We start from the raw sequence: 19,672 nt of genomic DNA on the forward strand, positions 1-19,672 counted from the left end.
CCAGGTTGCCTCCGGTTTATATGAACCGACATCACATGCGCACTAGCACTCAGTATGCACAGGGAGCAGCGCAAGCAGCGACGATGACATCACGTCATCCAATAACATGTCAAATATTGGATGAATATATTTTAAAAAATTATCGGCCTCAGCGACACAATTATTCGAATAATTCAATGGATGTTTCGTGAATTGTACATTGTTTCAAATAGCACTTACACAGCCTGGAGGTGTGTTGGGTCATTGTCCTGTTGGAAAAACAAATGATAGTCCCACTAAGCGCAAACCAGATGGGATGGCGTATCGCTGCAGAGTGCTGTGGTATCCATGCTGGTTATGTGTGCCTTGAATTCTAAATAAATCCCGACAGTGTCACCAGCAAAGCACCCCCACACCATCCCACCACCTCCTCCATGCTTCACGGCGGGAACTACACATGCAGAGATCATCCGTTCACCTACTCTGCTTCTCACAAAGACACGGCGGTTGGAACCCAAAATCTCAAATTTGGACTCATCAGAACAAAGGACAGATTTCCACCGGTTTCTTTGCAGCAATTCGACCATGAAGGACTGATTCACACAGTCTCCTCTGAACAGTTGATGTTGTGATGTGTCTGCTACTTGAACTCTGTGAAGCATTTATTTGGGCTGTAATTTCTGAGGCTGCTAACTCTAATGAACTTATCCTCTGCAGCAGAAATAACTCTGGGTCTTCCTTTCCTGTGGCGGTCCTCATGAGAGCCAGTTTCATCATATCGCTTAATGGTTTTTGCGACTGCACTTGAAGAAACCTTAAAAGTTCTTGAAATTTTCTGGATTGACTGACCTTCATGTCTTAAAGTAATGATGGACTGTAGTTTCTCTTTGCTTATTTAAGCTGTTTTTGCAGTAATATGGAGTTGGTCTTTTACCAAATAGGGCTATCTTCTATATACCACCCCTACCTTGTCACAACACAACTGATTGGCTCATAACGCATTAAGAAGGAAAGAAATTCCACAAATTAACTTTTAACAAGGCACACTTGTTAATTGAAATGCATTCCAGGTGACTACCTCATGAAACTGGTTGAGAGAATACCAAGAGTGTGCAAAGCTGTCAAAGGCAAAGGGTGGCTACTTTGAAGAATCATAAATATAAAATATATTTTGATTTGTTCAACACTTTTTTGGGCTACTACATGATTCCACACGTGTTATTTCATAGTTTTTGATGTCTTCACTATTATTCTAAAATAACCAAAAACAAACCAAAAACAAAAATAACTACAGTTGCTTACCAAGAGTACATTGAATGTTCCTGAGTGGCCTAGTTACAGTTGTGAACTAAATTGACTTGAAAATCTTTGTCAAGACTTGAAAACGGCTGTCTAGCAATGATAAACAACCAACTTGGGCAGATTTGGAAGAGTACAAAAAGAGAATAATTTGCAAGTATTGTACAATCAAAGTGTGCAAAGCTCTTAGAGACCTACCCAGAAAGACTCAGAGCTGTAATTGTTGCCAAAAGTGATTCTAAGTATTGACTCAGGAGTGTAAATTAACTATGTAATTAATTTTCAATAAATTTGACTTTGTCATTATGGGGTATTGAATTCAGGCTGTAACAACAAAATGGGGAATAAGTCAAGGGGTATGAATGCTTTCTGAAGGCACCATGAGCATCATGGATTCAATGTATTGAAAATGAAGGCACATATGTAAACTAAATCCTTTAAAACATTATACTTACAAACTTGTTTTTAATTGATACAGATTTCTGGTACCAAATTAATCTGTTAAAAGTGCACCTTGGAGATTTAGGCTTGTGATTATACAGAAATCATATTAAAAAAAACTTATTGGAAATCATACTAGACACATAAAAAGAAAAGCATAATATATTACTTTATGTTGATAATGTACACCTTTAAACTTATCTAGAGCCAGTAAAGTACAACCGATGGGATTTAAATGGGTTAAAGTGAATATCCTGCAATTCTACATATTTATCCATGAGACAGATAGAGAACACTTTGCATTTTTAAATCGTAAATTGCAGTGCATTTATGTAAAAAAATTATTATAATAATACTTTGAGTGGAATAGTCGAGTCAAACATTGTATAATTGGTGGAGTACTGTGGATGCCAATATCCCGGTCAGCTTCCCAGGCCCATGATGCCTAGGGTTCAGTACATTAACAATATTACATTGTATTACACACACCAACTTATTACAGGGATTTGCTTGGCCAAAAGTAATTTAATCTGGTAGTAACATTCATTTAAAAAAAAAAAATAATGTAAAGCAATACAAATATTTTTGGTGCTGGCAGCAGACACCCTGCACTACCTCCAGGGACCTGCAGTGGTCCTCGGACCCCACTTTGAGAACCCCTGGCCTAGGGCAGTGCTCTATTTAATGATTCATTCCAACTGTAAAATAGAATTACATCATTAATGTGCATTTCATAAAAATGATTAGGCCTACACATTATAATGAATACATTGTTTTATTTGAAATATACAGGAGGAACATCTACATGGACAAGGTAACTTTGTCAATAAACTTGGCCATCTTGATATCCCGTTTGGACAATCCTCCACAGTCATGCGTAGTTAGTGTTATCTGGACCTGAAAACGAGAGAGAGTGGAAAAAAACAAAGTACAAAGAATATTTTTTATTTTAATTTACCTTTATTTAACTAGGCAAGTCAGTTAAGAACAAATTCTTATTTTCAATGACGGCCTAGGAACAGTGGGTTAACTGCCTTGTTCAGGGGCAGAACGACAGATTTGTACCTTGTCAGCTCAGGGGGTTTGAACTTGCAACCTTCCGGTTACTAGTCCAACGCTCTAACCACTAGGCTACCCTGTTTTCATATGACATATGAAAACAAAACAACTAAATGTTCCTCTAAACAAGATCATAATTACAACACATTCATATCACAGGTACTGCATTACAGTGCTAGAGGCGTCACTACAGACACTGGTTCGATCCCGGGCTGTGACCGGGAGTCTTATAGGGCTTAGCATCGTCCTGGTTAGAGTTTGGCCGGTGTCAGGCCGTCATTGTAAATAAGAATTTTTTCTTAGCCGACTTGCCTCGTTAAATAAAAGGTTGAAATAATAACCTACACATCCATATCAGACTACGCATCCAAGTCATATCATGTGTTTTTATTTTTTATTTTCAGAGCACAGTGGAAAGTATTGTGAAGGCCCAAAAACCTGTAGACACTTTAATAAAGAGAGGATTAATGTTGAATTCTTCTCAGCGCAGTTGGTCTGCCACACAGTGACTCAGTGGCTAAAGCTTAATGCCGAGAGATTTTCAGGGGCACCGTTTTTGTCATATCAACTGCGACTTATTTCTACACGAGGGGGAAAATACACTTATTAGCAGAGATTTTCCTCAAGAAAATGTCTGAATTACTGTTGAAAGCTACTGCTTTCGCCCCCTTGCTCATCAGTTTGACTTGTGTACGATGGCCCCTGAAACATAAGAAAGCCCTCCCTGTAGTCTAACAATTGTTTCACGTGGCAAATTCAACTCTAGCAAATGGCAGTTTGTGAAGGATATCAAACCATAGCTAATATAAAATATGTATTCAGCAGTTCAACTCTTCAAAATAAGGCAACAGCAGAGTGTCACTATACCTTGTTATAAACGTTGAACCACTCTGGATGGTGGTTCATCTTCTCTGCTTGCAAAGCCACTCGGGACATGAAGCCAAAGGCCTAGGTGAGGGAACCAGGTGAAAACAGAGTTAGTAAGCTGCTGGCCTCATGCTTTCTGAAATTCAGGAAGAACCCCCCCCACACACACACACACACACACACACACACACACACACACACACACACACACTCTCTCTCTCTACATCTTTCTGGTGGCATGTGTGCACTCCAATCAGAGTCATGCATGAAGGGAGTGATTATGGTTTTTCTAATCTACAAAGAAGGGTGCAATCCCTCGCTCCGCACTGTGTTCCCACTGTGAATAAATCAGGCAGAGCCATTTCAGAGCAATTTCCCACTGCAATCTCAATTAAGCCCCTAAATACTTCCTCCTCAGTTAATTACATAAACTGAAACGCCATTGTTTACAGGTCATCTCGGCAGCCAGATCTGTAGCTCCACCCACCTACTGACATGACACGTGTATCTCAAATGACACCCTATTTCTTAGGGACCCTGATCAAAAGTAGTGTACTATATAGGGAATAGGGCTCTGGTCTAAAGTAGTGTACTATATAGGGAATAGGGTGCCATTTGGGAGGCATCCGACTAAGCAGAATCAGAGAGAGAGGAAGTCACATTTAGTCTTTAGTGTGTTGTAACCAATTTGGAGACCTCCTTTTTCTCCCCGGCATGATGTAACACGATCGGCGAACTTGATCAAATTGGTTATCAAGGAAACCATCTCCTGATCAATTTAAGTAATTGGCATATTCCTGCAACTTGACCCCTTGGCACCAATTTAGGTTTGCAGTCAGTCTGCTTTTTGTCAACTCTCATTGGCAATAATGGAGATTATTAAATAGGCTGCCAGGTCAGGTGTTGTCTAAACATTTCCCTCCCTGTGCTAACCAGAACTAATCTGCACCCTGTGACTGACTGACTAGTCAGTCACAAAACCCGACCCTAGGCAACAGTGACTAGGGTCGGGTTTCAATGACGGACTCTTTTGGCATAGAGAAACTACGTCACTACCTACTTCACCACCTTATCCGCTTTAATTAAATACTAAATAGTAGCTATCAAGATGGAGTTTATATTATTTACTGAGTGCATTTCACAGATGGCTCGTGTTTGCATCAACTACCTTCACTGCAAAGTTTTGTCCTGCAAAGTTTGGTTTCGAATCGCAACGTTTTTGTCATGTCTGCCTCATGATTTGTTGGGAGACTCTCTAGAATTGTTTTCTCCCTCATCGACGTAGACAGTGACGTACTGTAGATTCTCTATGCCAAACGAGTCCATCACTGAAACCAGATCTTAGTCACTGTGTTGCCTAGGGTCGGGTTTTCCCAGACTAGTGACTGACAAGTATACAGTAGGTAACAGTCAACCGTGATCATGTTCATTATTTCTTAACTAAATCTAGTGTTCCTTTCAATGACATTCACTGAACAAAAATATAATCCCGTGTTTCATGAGCTGAAATAAAAAATTCTGGACATTTATCTAAAATTGTGCACAAATTTGTTTACATCCCTGTTAGTGAGCATTTGTTCCTTGCCAAGATAATCCATTCACCTGACAGGTGGAGCATATCAAGAAGCATGACCATTACACAGGTGCACCTTGTGCTGGGGACAATAAAAGGCTGCTCTAAAATATGCAGTTTTGTCACACAACACAATGCCACAGATGTCTCATGTTTTGAGGGAGCGTTCAATTGTCATGCTGACTACAGGAATGTCCACCAGAGCTGTTGCCAGAGAATTGAATGTTCATTTCTCTACCATAAACTGCCTCCAACATTGTTTTAGAGAATTTGGCAGCCTGTCCAACCAGTCTCCCAACCATAGAGCACATTTAACCACGCCAGCCCAGAACCTCCACATCCGGCTTCTTCACCTGCGGGACAGTCTGTAATAAAGCCCTTTTGTGGGGAAAAACTCATTCTGATTGGCTATGCCCTCAAAAGGCCCACCCATGGCTACGCCCCTGCCCATTCAAGCGAAACCCATAGATTAGGGCCTAATTTATTTATTTCAATTGACTGATTTCCTTATATGAACAGTAACTCAGTAAAAATGGTTGCATGTTGCATTTATATTTAAAATATATATAAAATACGTGACCTTTTTGTAGGCTATAGAATTGGGCCTATATGTGTACAGGTATGTTGTAAGTTCTGTGGCAAGGAGGGAGTTCTCTTAGGGCAGTAGAAGAAGGGTGCGTCCCAAATTCACCAGAGCGATAGGGTTCCTGTACTACATCGGCGAATATAGAGACACGGCCCAGTGTGGTTTAACCAAGGTCACCCAGAGGTCATCCCAACACCCCTCGGACAAGAGAAGGCACAACCCTCAGCTCCGACTGACACCAAAAGGTCAAGAGGTCAAGGACTCTCCCGCTCTGGACCCGTGTGTTGAACTATCACGAAGCCTACCGTCGGAACACACAACGCACCGGCCTGTTGGCCACACTACTACAGCCCACAGACGAGCTGTCAGTTTCTGCTAATTTGACGTGACACAGCACAGACCCCCATCTCAAATAATCAGAAACACCCAACAGACGGGCCAGTAGGCCCTGGTTCCCCACGCACCGCTTTTTGACTGGCATTTTTGGGCTATTACCGCCGTGATTGTCATAAAACACTGGATGAGACCATTTGACGTCGGAGAGCTTTTCCCTCGTTGCGGCCGGGGCTGAAACACAGCTCTAGCTTCAAACACATGTGCCTGACATTTACAGATCGTTTTCCACCGCCTCGCGGTCCAAGGCTTAGGGACGCCTGGATTCTCTGCCAGGAGTAAGTGCATGCAGATTGTGCCACTCACCCCCCCCCTCCCCTCTACTCTCTCTCGCTCTCTCTGGTGATTACATTACCCTCCAAGACCATCAACACTAACGCTAGCTTCAAAATGTTCATAACTCCACACACACATAGACAGACAGACACAGAGAGAGAGAAAGACACAGAGAGAGAGAGACCGAGAGAGAGAGAGACACAGAGAGAGAGGTCACAAACAGAATGATGGTGCTGATGACCACACCCCTTTACATTTCCCCTCCTCTTGGTCGGAAGATACATTCCATTGCCTCATAATTGGCTTCACATTGGCTCTCTCGATGGTACAGTAGTGCATCAACACTGTGTTGTTGTCAAGACTTTCAAAGGACACATGATCCATACTAATCCCATGGGATTAACGTTCATAACATCGAACTTTAATATTTCATGAAAATAAACTTAATTCTATAGCTCTGACAAAAGGTGCAGCACACCCTATGAAAACAAAAAAGCAAATATCATACAGAACAAATGTTCATAAAAAAAAACGTAAACTCCTATTTATGTAAGGTGTCGTGTAATTGTCTTCTACTACAGGGTTAACAGACGCTCCATAACTAACAAGTCATTGGCTCCTCCTCAATAGACAGCAAACGTCATGGCCAGCTTGTCTTACCAAGACTGATAGGCCGATTATCTAACCACCTCCGCTTGGGCGTCACACCTCGCAGGTCCCCTCCGGCCATTTCACAACACGAGCAGCTCATATCAGATCAATGGAAGGATTCCTGCAGTTCCCAGGGAAAGTGCCATTTCATTTTCGAGACGACACAGGGGTGGGTGGGGGTGGGGGGGCTGTACTCCACTGAGCAGATTAAGCAGATTTAGTTGTACGAAAACTTACTCAATACAAACAGAGCCCTTAATAATGAGAGGGAGAGGCTTGAGAGAGATTTGGCAGAGGAGGCGGCAGGGAGCACCTCTCAGAATATAAAAACAGGGGATCCGCTTCGTACGGAGTGGATCTGGGGGATGTTGAGGGAGCTGTGCAGAGTGGACCTGGGGGATGTTGAGGGAGCTGTGCAGAGTGGACCTGGGGGATGTTGAGGGAGCTGTGCAGAGTGGACCTGGGGGATGTTGAGGGAGCTGTACAGATAGTCAGACAGATAATATCTGCTGGAGCTGAAATGCAAATGTCTTCCACTAACAGCTCATGTCTGTGACCCAGGACAACCACAGATACAAACAAACTATTTTTAAAGGTATTTTCTGGTTTTATTGAACAGATAAGAGGCTGGCTGTGGGGTAAGACAGCGAGGTTGTGTCAATGGGCAGTAGGCCCGGATTTGAACCTACGCCAACACTGTAGACGCGTGTGCCGCAGGCGGAGGCTGTGGCATTACCGCTAGACCAGCCAGGCCAGAGAAAGATAGCTGTATCTCTATGGAGACAACCCTACAGGACAACCAGGCGGCCGGGCCTCCCTGATATTACATAGAAGCGTCTAGACATGCCAGTGATTTAAACCTTTACCAATGGCATCGCCTTGTTGACAAACACACACACAAAAAAAAAAGTTTGAACTTTGAACTTTGTCTCATTGGCTGAAAATAAAGAGAGAAGATTTCTCATTCCTTAGCGGTTTGGCACCAGCTCCTTCTGAAGAGAGAATCATCACCAGCCACCTTGTAAGTTTGAAAATAACATCCATTTGGCTTTAATGCGTGGTTACAGCTTTTATAGAGATTCTGGGGTCATGTCCCATATGGCACCTGATTCCCACCCGGAGCTCTGGGAAAAAGTAGTGCACTAAATAGGGAGTATGGTGCTATAGTAGTGCACTAAATAGGGAATATGGTGCTATAGTAGTGCACTAAATAGGGAATAGGGTGCCATTTGGGATGTAAGCTTGGACTTTTATCAAGGCTCGGAGATAAAAGCTTAGACTTTTCTCCTTGGTGGATGAAAGAATGTTAAGAGGTTGATGGAATGTGTCATTGATTTAACTCCAGGTCACAGGTCATGGAACAAAACGATATAGCTACTGCCTATGTTGCCTCTTAAATTCAGACATTAAAATACTGTCATTTGTATCCATCTGCTTCCCACTCCTCAATGAGAAACAGATGACTGTTAAATTATTATTATTCTTTTTTAAATCAAATCAAGGAGTTTAGATTTCTAAATATTAATGACTACAGCTATACAATTTAAAAAATGCACATACTGTATAAATAATTATATGAGCATCGAAATATAACAAGAGACATTTCCACATGAGACCGTTTGGATGCCAGTCAACAAGCACTGCTTCAGAAAAGGGATTTCAACGTTCAAAGGGATTAGATTTTTCTCCGGCTTGACAAGAAAAATAACTCACATTTACTTCTCTGACTATTACAAATAAGAATGTGCTGTACCCCACTCTCTGTAGATAAATTACTACTGGTTTTTGTTACAGCATTATTTATGACAAGACTTCCACTTGCTGCTGTAATCAAAGTTAATAAACATGTTAACTAAAACCCCACTGTCTTGTTTATTCCTGATTGGCAACTGTGAGTGGCACACAGCCTTCACTGTTCTCCACTGTCCATCCTCTCCGTTTTACACATGAATTGATGGGTAAAATACTAGCTCCCCCCAGAGGACAAGTGTTGAAGGGATCCCTTTATGGAAAAGGGATGTGTGACTCATTAAAAACTCATGGGGATCTGATTTCGTCAAGCCCATCACTTGGAGATAAGTGGCAAATGGAAATCAGCCAGCAAGTCACTCTTCATCCCCCTCCGGTAAAAGGCCCTAAAGAACAGCCATAGAAAAAAAAACGAACAACACAAATTGTGAAAATATATAAAGAGAAAAGAGGGAGAACAAGGGAGGGAAAAAAATGGACGAGATGTCAAATTGGAGCAACTGAAGCTCGTCCCCATTCACCATGAGGCACAAACAAGGAACAGGGAGGGAGGGAGGGAATGTTGCAAAGCGGGATTGTTCGTGGTTTCCGAAGCAGATGAAACATTTTAACCAATTTGATTGTTTGTGAAAGAAATAATTCTGATCAAAATCTCAATTGCTGCCAAATGCCCCTCTGGTCTTCCTCATGTTAATGTGTTGTGGCATGTGGGGGTAAGAGGAGAGGCTTTAGAGCCAGAGAGGGAGATGGAGGGGGGTCAGAGCCCAGCCTGGGACTTCAAAAGCAGCAGAGTGTAAAAACAGAATATGTTAGGGGCTAAAACAGCTAACCACTGGATCAACGTCCGCTAAGTGGCCTTGAGATGCTTCACTTTACATCTGGAAGAGCAAAAAGAGACAAATTTACAACAACAACAACAAAAAAAGATAAAACATGGACCTTGTGAAAAACACAACTTCACATTTCCATTTTCTTGTCTTGGTCCTTGGTTTGAAGGGAGCAGATGGATTTTTAAGGTCACTCTGCTGATTGAGATACATGCATCTGCACTGTTCAAAATATTTTTTAAATTCACTCCTTACTCATTGAGAAAATGTTGACTCACAAGCAAAGGTGTAAAAAAAAAAAAAAAAAAACCTAAAGAACAGAGGCTACTTATCTAGTATGAGGTTGGAAACAGGAGAGCGTCATTACACAAAAAGTACCTCACACACCTGTAGGCCGTCATTTGTAAATAAGAATTTGTTCTTAACTGACTTGCCTATTTAAATAAAAGGTTACATTTAAAATAAAAAAAATAAAAACTATATATATATATAAAATAATAATAATTCTCTAAGGGATTACACACTCCAGACAGGACTGATCCCAAAAACCTGTCCCTCCCTCACTGCACCTGCAACCAATCAGCTACAAAATACACATGAATTTGTCTGTTTCCGATAGTAACTATTCCAGCTGTCTTTCTCCTGATCCTCCGGTAACAAGTCTGAAGTCCACCGCCCCCAAAAGAGCAGTATAACAGGACTAGGAAGTCACTACCTTTAGTGGAGGGAGAGACACACACACACACACATACATATATCTATACACACACACACACACACACACACACACACACACACCCTGTACCAAACTAAGCGGGATATCGCACTCCAACTGTCTCTACAGAGCTCCTCTACTACAAATGCCATGGAAGGCGTAACCATGACTTTTATTAACTTCTACTGGCAGGGGGAATAGACTCATAGGTGTAGCAGCGGGTGTCACCTGCAGTAACACGTGGAGACGGTGCTATTCCATTGGCTGTAAGGGTAGCTGCCAGTACACCCTTCCCTACGGAAACGCAGGGCCATATATATATATATATATATTTAACATTGTTACAATAACAGTGGATCATGGAAATAATAACAGAACAAAACAAAAAGGTTTACATCCTGCTACATGCAATGGGACATTCACTGCAATGGGACATTCACTGCAATGGGACATTCACTGCAATGGGACATTCACTGCAATGGGACATTCACTGCAAAGGGACATGGGACATTCACTGCAATGGATTAGGGGGGGGGGGCGTAAGCTGACATAGTTGTAATAACATTAACCCTGTTCCGTACAGCAGTGGGGTTTCTAACATACTGACCTAAAACTGGGCTTGGGGGTCAGAATTAGGTTGATGGTGTTAACTTTATTGTTAAGAGGATGAGGGTGTGGATATGGGGGGGGTTAGAGGTCAGAGTTCACACCTGATTAAAGGTTTTGAAGTGGAGCTCTTTGTAGATGGCATCCCGCTCCTCCACCTCTACCCAGCCAGTAGCCTTCAGCTCCATTAGCAGCTGTTCTCTGTCAGCTGGGGGCAACCAGTTGGGGTCTCCAGACTGAAGGGACATCAGAGAGAAAACACAATGGCTGTATATATAATCATGTGTAAAACGACATCCCTTTAAGTGACCTCTCGGGTGCATTCAGTGAAGTTAAAATGTTCCACAATATTGCATATGGAAATGTAACGAACGGACAGATCAGTTCAACACAATACATTCTATATGGCCAGTGGGGGTCTCCAGTAGGCTGTCACTGTAAATAAGAATTTGTTCTTAACTGACTTGCCTAGTTAAATTAAGGTTCCATTTAAATTAAATTTAAAAATGTATATGAGCATTCTGTTACGAAGTTCACCCCTGAACCCTGGTCTGACCGATTTTATTAGGTGAAAATCAGTGGTGTAAAGTACTTAAGTAAAAAATACTTTAAACTACTTAAGTAGTTTTTTGGGGTATATGTACTTTACTATTTATATTTTTGACTTACTTTTACTTTACTACATTCCTTAAGAAAATGTTGTACTTTTTACTCCATACATTTTCCTTGACACCCAAAAGTACTCCTTACATTTTGAATTCTTTGCAGGACAGGACAATTGTCCAATTCACACACTAATCAACAGAACATCCCTGGTCATCCCTACTGCCTCTGATCTGGAGGACTCACTAAACACACATGCTTTGTTTGTAAATTATGTCTGAATGTTGGAGTGTACCCATGGCTTTCTGTCAAAAAATTTAAATAAACAAGAAAATTATGCCATCTGGTTTGCTTAATATAAGGAATTTGAAATGATTTATACTTTTACTTTTGATACTGAAGTATATTTTAAACCAAATACTTTTATAATTTTACTCAAGTAGAATTTTACTGTGTGACTTTTACTTGAGTCATTTTCTATTAAGGCATCTTTACTTTTACTCAAGTATGATAGTAAGGTATTTTTTCCACCACTGGTGAAAATGATCAGATAATGGTTGGTTTAATACGTCTGCCATCGACCAGCTGAGAGGTATATGGTTATAACCGTTTTTCCCTGTACATTCCCTAATCTTTGAGTAGTTTGTACCACCCAGTGTATATTCAATGACATTATGGGGAACATAGCTACTACTATTAGCAGTGCAACAGGTTGCACGAGAAAGACCCATAAATGTAAATCAGCAATGTCACTACACCACCTGCTGGAGAAAATAAAGTATGACGTGCCCTTTAGCCACTCCCCCTTCATGACGTACAGTATTTTGCAACAAAGGTGAAAGTGTTACATTGTGGAAACATAGTGATAGTCAAGCTCTTCCACGATAAAGATATATTGTTGTACATTTTTTGAAACGGTTGCACAATGACACATAAAACGCTATCGCGGTTCTCATTTAAATCGTATTGGGACAGTTGCAGCTGTCACGTTGCAAATCTAACGATGCTATTTGCTGCAATGTTCTCAACGACTACTAAATGAGTATTAATAATGTTATCGACCCAGCCAGCAGCACTTACCATTTTGGATATATATCTGGGCAGTAGTACGTTGCCCAGTCTCTGATATGCACACGGCCATACACTGCTAGCCCTGAGAGTAAACATTAACCCATGCATAACAGTTGGTCAACAGATCTATCCTCATGCCCTGTCCCCGCTCACAAATAGTCAACCTAGCATTTAAAAAATGTTCCACTAGATAGCACAGCCACAAAGTCGAAAAGGGCTATATCGTCAATAATTATACAATTAAAACGTAGCTTTTTGTTCTTAATTTAAGGTTGTGGTTAGGCATACGGTTAGCAGTGTGGTTGAGATTAGGGTAAAGTTTAAAATCACATCAAGAAGACATATATATATATTTTTTTTAATTGGGCGGGGTTTGTGACTTTGTGGCTGGGGTAACTAGTAGCGACCATTTAAAACGGAGGCTGCCTGTGAGGTTGCCTGATTTAAATAATAAATTAATAAATAAAAACTCTATTGTCCAAGTCCTTTTCAAATTGCAGGTTATTTCAAGTCATAATGTAGGCAGGATATCAAGAAGTACTCTTAAGGAGCCTACCGTTACTCCTTAACGTCCAAGGACCTTATATGTTATTTTCAGAGGAAGACTGGTTTTTGCAGCCAAAACAGCAAAATACTCAGAATCGATTCTCAATTGCGATACGGTTCTAGAAACATCAAAATCATTTCATAAATGCTAAATATACAGCTACTGTGTATAGTTTTAACAGGCTTTATCATAGTTGCAGCCAACATTTTTCAGTGACAACACGTTTCTGGCGGCCTTCCGTTACACACAGGTGTTAGCAGCATGCTAGACAGCTAATTAGCACAGGTGTCTTCCGGAAACGCGCTGTATTATGGATATATGGGAACACTAATCCTATAAAAAACGTTTGTATCAATTTAACCTTTAGGTTTTTTTTTTTGTCTCGGACATAAAATATATGGTCCTTATGCTTCCAAACCCTTAAAACAAGCGCTGCGTGTTCAGACCGAGCACCTGGGCTCTCATTTAATTTGACCCTTATTTTACCGGGTAAATTGACGTAGAACACATTCTCATTTACAGAAACTACCTGTGTAATAGTTACAAGGGAGGAGAGTGACGAATGAGCCAATTGTAAACTGGGGGTGATTAGGTGACTGATGGTATGAATTGGGGCTCTTAACATAACACACCTAAGTCCAATGACTCTTATGTGTAATGTAAATGAAGAGTCATGAGCTAGGTTAAACCCTGCATTTAAAACGTGTTTAATTTGACACTTTTAATCACATCACCATCAAAACAGTTGCAAATAACCAGCATGTCACGCTGACTCATTGAACATGTGTGTTCAAACATCCAAGGGGTAATTCATTCAGCAAACAATTATGTATATCTATATCACAGTAGCTATGTTACAGCGAAGCCAGCAGTTAACACCGACAACCATCAGGACTGAGCTGACGCTGTGTCTTGGGCCGTCTCCAAAATCTGGGTCCGTATTCGTAAAGGGTCTCAAGTGTATGAGTGCTGATCTAGGATCAGGTCGTTCCAATCTTATTAATTATGTGCTGAAGCAAAAACCTGATTCTAGATCAGCGCTCCTTATCTGTGACAATTTCTGAATACATGTCCAGGTTTACCACACTTTATGCCCAACAACTCTCACGTTGAGAGGAACTTTTATTCACAGGGCTTACAGTCTCTGGGTTGTAAATATTAGTCCTGGTGCTCATGCTCTTGGCCTGGGATGAGCCAGCGGATGCTGTCAGTCCGTAGGATGGCATAGGTGGTAAAGCCGGAGATGAACAAGATGGAGAACACCAGCAGCCAATCAATACTCTTCACTGGGACATTGGGAAGAGGTCCAGATAAATCCTCCTCTGTTACATTCTGATCTGGGCTCACTTCGAAACCTTTAAGAGACAGATTTAAAAACACTTTTAATGAATACCAATGACCTGTCTTTCAAATATTGGAGATACATTGATGAGAACAAGCAGATGAGTCCCCAAGTTTACATTCTGTCAGGCAGGGGGAAATGCATCAGATGGGCAGTGCAGTTAAACTAGATTTACATGTTTTTTTTTAAATGATATTTCCAAACTGATTTGATTTATGAGGTCGAAATAGCACTCGAAAATTATGATAATTTTCTTTTTGTGTAAGAGCTGTTTGAAAATGCCTGGAATTTCAGACTGTTTTTTTTATTTGATTTTTTTACCTTTATTTAACTAGGCAAGTCAGTTAAGAACAAATTCTTATTTTCAATGACGGCCTAGGAACAGTGGGTTAACTGCCTGTTCAGGGGCAGAACGACAGATCTGTACCTTGTCAGCTCGGGGATTTGAACTTGCAACCTTGCGGTTACTAGTCCAACGCTCTAACCACTAGGCTACCCTGTTCGGGTGGGATGGAACTTATGGCCCACATCATGATGTCACAATGTGGTTGATTATAATAGACCAATGACTGTTCATCTGGGTAAGGGGTGGGCTCTAGACCATCCTATCAGCCGATCAGGGCTGTAAATATCTTAAAATGTGTTTACTAACGCCCACACAATCAGACTGAGAATTTCAAGGGCCAAAGTTGGCTGATTAAAATAAAATGATCAAATTTATTTGAGTTATTTTCATTAAATAAAACAATGATTCATAAGCAATGATTTAAAAAAAAAAAAATATATATATATATATAAAGACCGCATGGGGGCTTTAAGGCTTACAACACCAAATCAAATTGTATGTCACATCCGCCGAATACAACCTTACCGTGAAATGCTAACTTACAAGCCATTAACCAACAATGTAGTTCAAGAAATACTGAGTTAAGAAAATATTTGCTAAATAAACTAAAGTAAAAAATAAAATAAAAAAAACATTAAGATTACAAAACAACAACGAGGCCATATACAGCGGGTACTGGTACCGAGTCAATGTTCGTGGGTACAGGTTAGTTAAGGTAATTTGTACATGTAGGGGTGAAGTGACTAAGCATAGACAATAAACAGTGAGTAGCAGCAGTGTAAAAACAAAGGGGGGTTAAATATGAATAGTCCGGGTGGCCATTTGATTAATTGTTTCAGTCTTATGGCTTGGGGGTAAAAGCTGTTAATGAGACTTTTGGACCTAGACTTGGCGCTCCGGTACTGCTTGTCGTGCGGAAGCAGAGAGAACAGTCTATGACTTGGGTGACTGGAGTCTTTGACAATTTTTTGGGCCTTCCCTCTGACAACACCTGCTATATAGGTCTAATCCTACACCGTCTTTCATTTTGAAATAGTATACATCCAATACTAAATGATAGGGGACTGATGCCTCGTTGCCTTTGTTTACATACCTGTCTGATTAGCTATGAAAGACACCAGCGTCTCCAGGGTTCTGTCAGTCTGGTTGAATCTGGCCATTGGTTTCACACCTTGAAACAGGAGGATGTTGGGAACTGCTACAGTTCCAAACCTTGTGGAGAGACTGGAGAGAAACACGTTACAAAAAGAAAACGTGATATTGTTACGCTCAACACACCGACAGAAAACTAAAAGTGGCCTTTCTCATTGTGTTGGATACAAATGAGGACATATTGATACACTGGTGCAGAGCTGCCCTCCTGTAGGTTTTCACTCCAACCCTGTTCCTGGAGAGCTGCCCTACTGTAGGTTAACTCCAACCCTGTTCCTGGAGAGCTGCCCTCCTGTAGGTTTTAACTCCAACCCTGTTCCTGGAGAGCTGCCCTCCTGTAGGTTTTAACTCCAACCCTGTTCCTGGAGAGCTGCCCTCCTGTAGGTTTTAACTCCAACCCTGTTCCTGGAGAGCTGCCCTCCTGTAGGTTTTAACTCCAACCCTGTTCCTGGAGAGCTGCCCTCCTGTAGGTTTTAACTCCAACCCTGTTCCTGGAGAGCTACCCTCCTGTAGGTTTTCACTCCAACCCTGTTCCTGGAGAGCTGCCCTCCTGTAGGTTTTCACTCCAACTCTGTTCCTGGAGAGATACCCTCCTGTAGGTTTTCACTCCAACTCTGTTCCTGGAGAGCCACCCTCCTGTAGGTTTTCACTCCAACTCTGTTCCTGGAGAGCCACCCTCCTGTAGGTTTTCACGCCAACCCTGTTCCTGGAGAGCTACCCTCCTGTAGGTTTTCACGCCAACCCTGTTCCTGGAGAGCTACCCTCCTGTAGGTTTTCACGCCAACCCTGTTCCTGGAGAGCTACCCTCCTGTAGGGTTTTACTCCAACCACAGCTGTAACTAACCTGGTTCAGTTTATCAGCCAACTAAATTGTTAGAATCAGGTGGGCTAGTTTAAGGTTGGAGTGAAAACCTACAGGACTAGTTTTCCAGGAACAGGGTTGGAGAGCCCTGCACCGGTGTAAAGTATTTTGGCAGTTTACCTGCTATGCTGGGAGGCGTCCAGTGCCAAGAAGTGCATGCCGGGGAAGACACGGGGCAGTGCGTTGAAGTGAGGTGCCAGATTGGCAGAGAACTGGCACCAGGTAGTGAAGAACAATACCAGAGAGCATTCTGTGCCGTTTACATTCAGGAACTCCATCAAGTCCTGTAGGAGGGGGGGGATCCCATTGGACATAGATAACAGGTTATCTTTGAGGTCTATGGCAGGGGTGTCTCTATCAGATCCTGAATGGCTGCAGTGTGTGCCAGGCCTTTGTTCCAGTCTCGACCACACCATGATTAGTTAAATCAAGCTAGGCTAGAACAAAAACCTACACAAACTGTTGCACCCCGGGAGTCTGTTCCAGACGCCCGGGGACCGGGAGTCTGTTCCAGACGCCCGGGGACCGGGTTTCAACCCCTGTTTCAGGCACCCCGGTCTAGGGAGTATTTAAGGCAGTGGGACCTACTATTTCAGGCACACTAGTTCATGTCATGATGCATATAGTTAAACAAACCCAGACATCTGATTACCTGTGAGGCATTTAGGACCTGCACTGTGAAGTTGTCCACCCCTGTTATGTTCCTTTTATCACAGTTGACTTTGTAAGTCTTTGTAGTTTCTGTGGAGTTCTGTTCTTCATTTGTCATGGCGTCTACGTGGACCATCCCCAATATGACTGGTTCCATGGGTTCTGAATTCTTGGACTCCTCTTGGGTCAAAGGTGAGGGACATTTTGCCTCATCGTCGCAGAGTGGCGAGAACCCTGTCTGAAAGTCTTTCACATTCTTGGGGATCAGTGACTCGATTCCTGCTGGGTTGACAGGTAGTTCGGTTCCCATTACCGCGTCTGCGATCTCTGCAGTCTTGTACTGCCTCTTTGGCTGAGACTCAAGGTCCTCCATTCCCACAAATTTGGGAATATTTTCCATATCAGAGCCCACGTCCTCAGAGAACTTGAATTCTGGTATTTCATCATTCTCTGTAAATACAACAGGTACATATTATTATATAATTTCAGAAGTTAACTGTAGAAACAACATTATGAAATCAACCTACTAGATGTGTTCCTGTTGGTTCTAATAATTAGACTATTAATCAAATGAATACACCATCACTGTAGACGAGGTAGAACGAATAAGAGCCATCATACACATGTATACCACTGATCCAGCTTACGTGACCAGAGATTTTGGAATATGTTTCGCCTCTTCCTCTCTGACAACCAACTAACGTTACTAGCGCTAAATGGTAACGTTAGAACATTTTGACCTGCACAAGATACTGGGGGTAAACATGCACCTAACGATGTAACAACAACAAAAATAGCTAAAGCTATGTGACCAGGTACCATTTTGGACTCCTTTACACAAGAGCATGTAGTAAGATAGCTAGCCTGTCAACTTTGCTGGCTTTATAGTTGAAACTAAACAGTTAACGTTATAGCTTGCTCGCTAACTAGCTACATTAAAAACAGCTAACACTACCTAACTGCTGGCGTCCCCTTCTCTTACCTTGAGCTGTTACTGACGATGCTTTCTTTATTTCAGAAACATCAGAAACATAAATCGTAAAACATACAATACATGTCAAAATGAGTCTACTTGATATTCTGGACATAATTACTATTAGCTACAACAATATATATAAGTTACGTGCATTTATGATAAGTGGAACCAATGTTGTGAGTCGCTGTCGGGAATATCAAGCGATGCACTACAGTAAAAACAACTTCCGGGTCAATAGATAGAGATTGCGCATGTTTGATATTGCAACCGATTTGAAAGGCGAGTCGAGACTGACTGATCTGCAAATCACCTTGCACCATAAATAATTACTCAATATGATTTGTAGATCAGTCAGTCACACTTTTCCCATGTTACATCACGGGTTTGATAATCTCGAACATTGCCAATGACAGAGGCAAAGACAAGTTCTGACAAATGACTGTATGGTTCTGACTCACAGAGAATGTTGTTTATTTCACTTTTGTATATTATCTACCTCACTTGCTTTGGCAATGTTAACACATGTTTCCCATGCCAATAATGCTCATTGAATTGAATGATAAAGGCCTCTAGTGGTCAAAATACCGTATTGGCTGTGGTATTAGCAAATACTTTTAAAAACTAACCCTCATTGTTCTATCTGTGGTGTTAACACGGGCAGCGCTATTGAGGGCTTCCACCATGAAATGTAGTCAACTGGGTAGGACTCCCAACTTCATTTGCTGATCAAACCTGATAGAGTCATGTCCAACTGGGTCATCGGGGGGATCAGCTAATCGTGAAGAAAATGGACTACTTCAAATGGAGGTTGCATCAGTGGCGCTAGACACCATAACGGGAAGTATATAGGGATGCATTATTATCATACCATCTTCGGACCATAGAAATAGAACGAATAGAATGGCCTTGGAACCTCTAACCCTGGCAATTTGACTGTTAAAATCATGGGTCTATTCACAATGTCTGCCTGGTATTGTAATGCAATAATTTCCATGGTAATGTAGAATGTTCATTTAAATGATGCTAACTGATGTGGCTTATGCAACGGAATGTATTCTTTGCAATGTCAGTTGAGTTGTTTAAAAAAAAATCACAGCACAG

General features: G+C 41.6%; 2 protein-coding genes across 3 annotated transcripts; both read right to left on the reverse strand.

The window, feature by feature from the left end:
* Positions 1 to 2,478: 2,478 nt before the first annotated feature.
* Positions 2,479 to 12,869, reverse strand: LOC112228234 (pterin-4-alpha-carbinolamine dehydratase 2). Its single transcript, XM_042309550.1, has 4 exons — positions 12,705 to 12,869; positions 11,126 to 11,257; positions 3,646 to 3,726; positions 2,479 to 2,616 (listed from the first exon to the last, which is right to left on the reverse strand). Exons 1-4 carry the CDS (start codon positions 12,801 to 12,803, stop codon positions 2,521 to 2,523), a joined length of 408 nt encoding a protein of 135 aa, XP_042165484.1. The 5' UTR covers positions 12,804 to 12,869; the 3' UTR covers positions 2,479 to 2,520.
* Positions 12,870 to 13,928: 1,059 nt separating this feature from the next.
* Positions 13,929 to 18,768, reverse strand: txndc15 (thioredoxin domain containing 15). 2 transcript variants are annotated; one of them, XM_024393393.2, is made up of 5 exons: positions 18,578 to 18,768; positions 17,597 to 18,045; positions 17,065 to 17,228; positions 16,024 to 16,154; positions 13,929 to 14,597 (listed from the first exon to the last, which is right to left on the reverse strand). In XM_024393393.2, the coding sequence occupies exons 1-5, from the start codon at positions 18,681 to 18,683 to the stop codon at positions 14,401 to 14,403; spliced, it is 1,047 nt and encodes a 348-aa protein (XP_024249161.2). In that variant the 5' UTR covers positions 18,684 to 18,768; the 3' UTR covers positions 13,929 to 14,400. The 2 variants fall into 2 exon arrangements, with proteins under 2 accessions (XP_024249161.2, XP_042165591.1); XM_042309657.1 differs by lacking the exon at positions 18,578 to 18,768 and adding an exon at positions 18,415 to 18,511.
* Between the last annotated feature and the right edge of the window lie 904 nt (positions 18,769 to 19,672).

Source organism: Oncorhynchus tshawytscha, linkage group LG30 (assembly GCF_018296145.1).
Source record: "Oncorhynchus tshawytscha isolate Ot180627B linkage group LG30, Otsh_v2.0, whole genome shotgun sequence".
Classification (NCBI taxonomy): Eukaryota; Metazoa; Chordata; class Actinopteri; order Salmoniformes; family Salmonidae; genus Oncorhynchus; species Oncorhynchus tshawytscha.

Excerpts from the sequence above, each read along its gene's own strand:
- LOC112228234 (XM_042309550.1), bottom strand. The coding sequence starts at position 12,803 with ATGCATGGGTTAATGTTTACTCTCAGGGCTAGCAGTGTATGGCCGTGT. Across the intron at positions 11,258-12,704 it reads CCAGATATATATCCAAAATG|TCTGGAGACCCCAACTGGTT; the intron begins GTAAGTGCTGCT and ends ATGTCCCTTCAG. Across the intron at positions 2,617-3,645 it reads GGTTCAACGTTTATAACAAG|GTCCAGATAACACTAACTAC; the intron begins GTATAGTGACAC and ends TCTCGTTTTCAG.
- txndc15 (XM_024393393.2), bottom strand. The coding sequence starts at position 18,683 with ATGTCCAGAATATCAAGTAGACTCATTTTGACATGTATTGTATGTTTT. Across the intron at positions 17,229-17,596 it reads AGGTCCTAAATGCCTCACAG|GACTTGATGGAGTTCCTGAA; the intron begins GTAATCAGATGT and ends CCCCTCCTACAG. Across the intron at positions 16,155-17,064 it reads GACGCCTCCCAGCATAGCAG|TCTCTCCACAAGGTTTGGAA; the intron begins GTAAACTGCCAA and ends GTTTCTCTCCAG.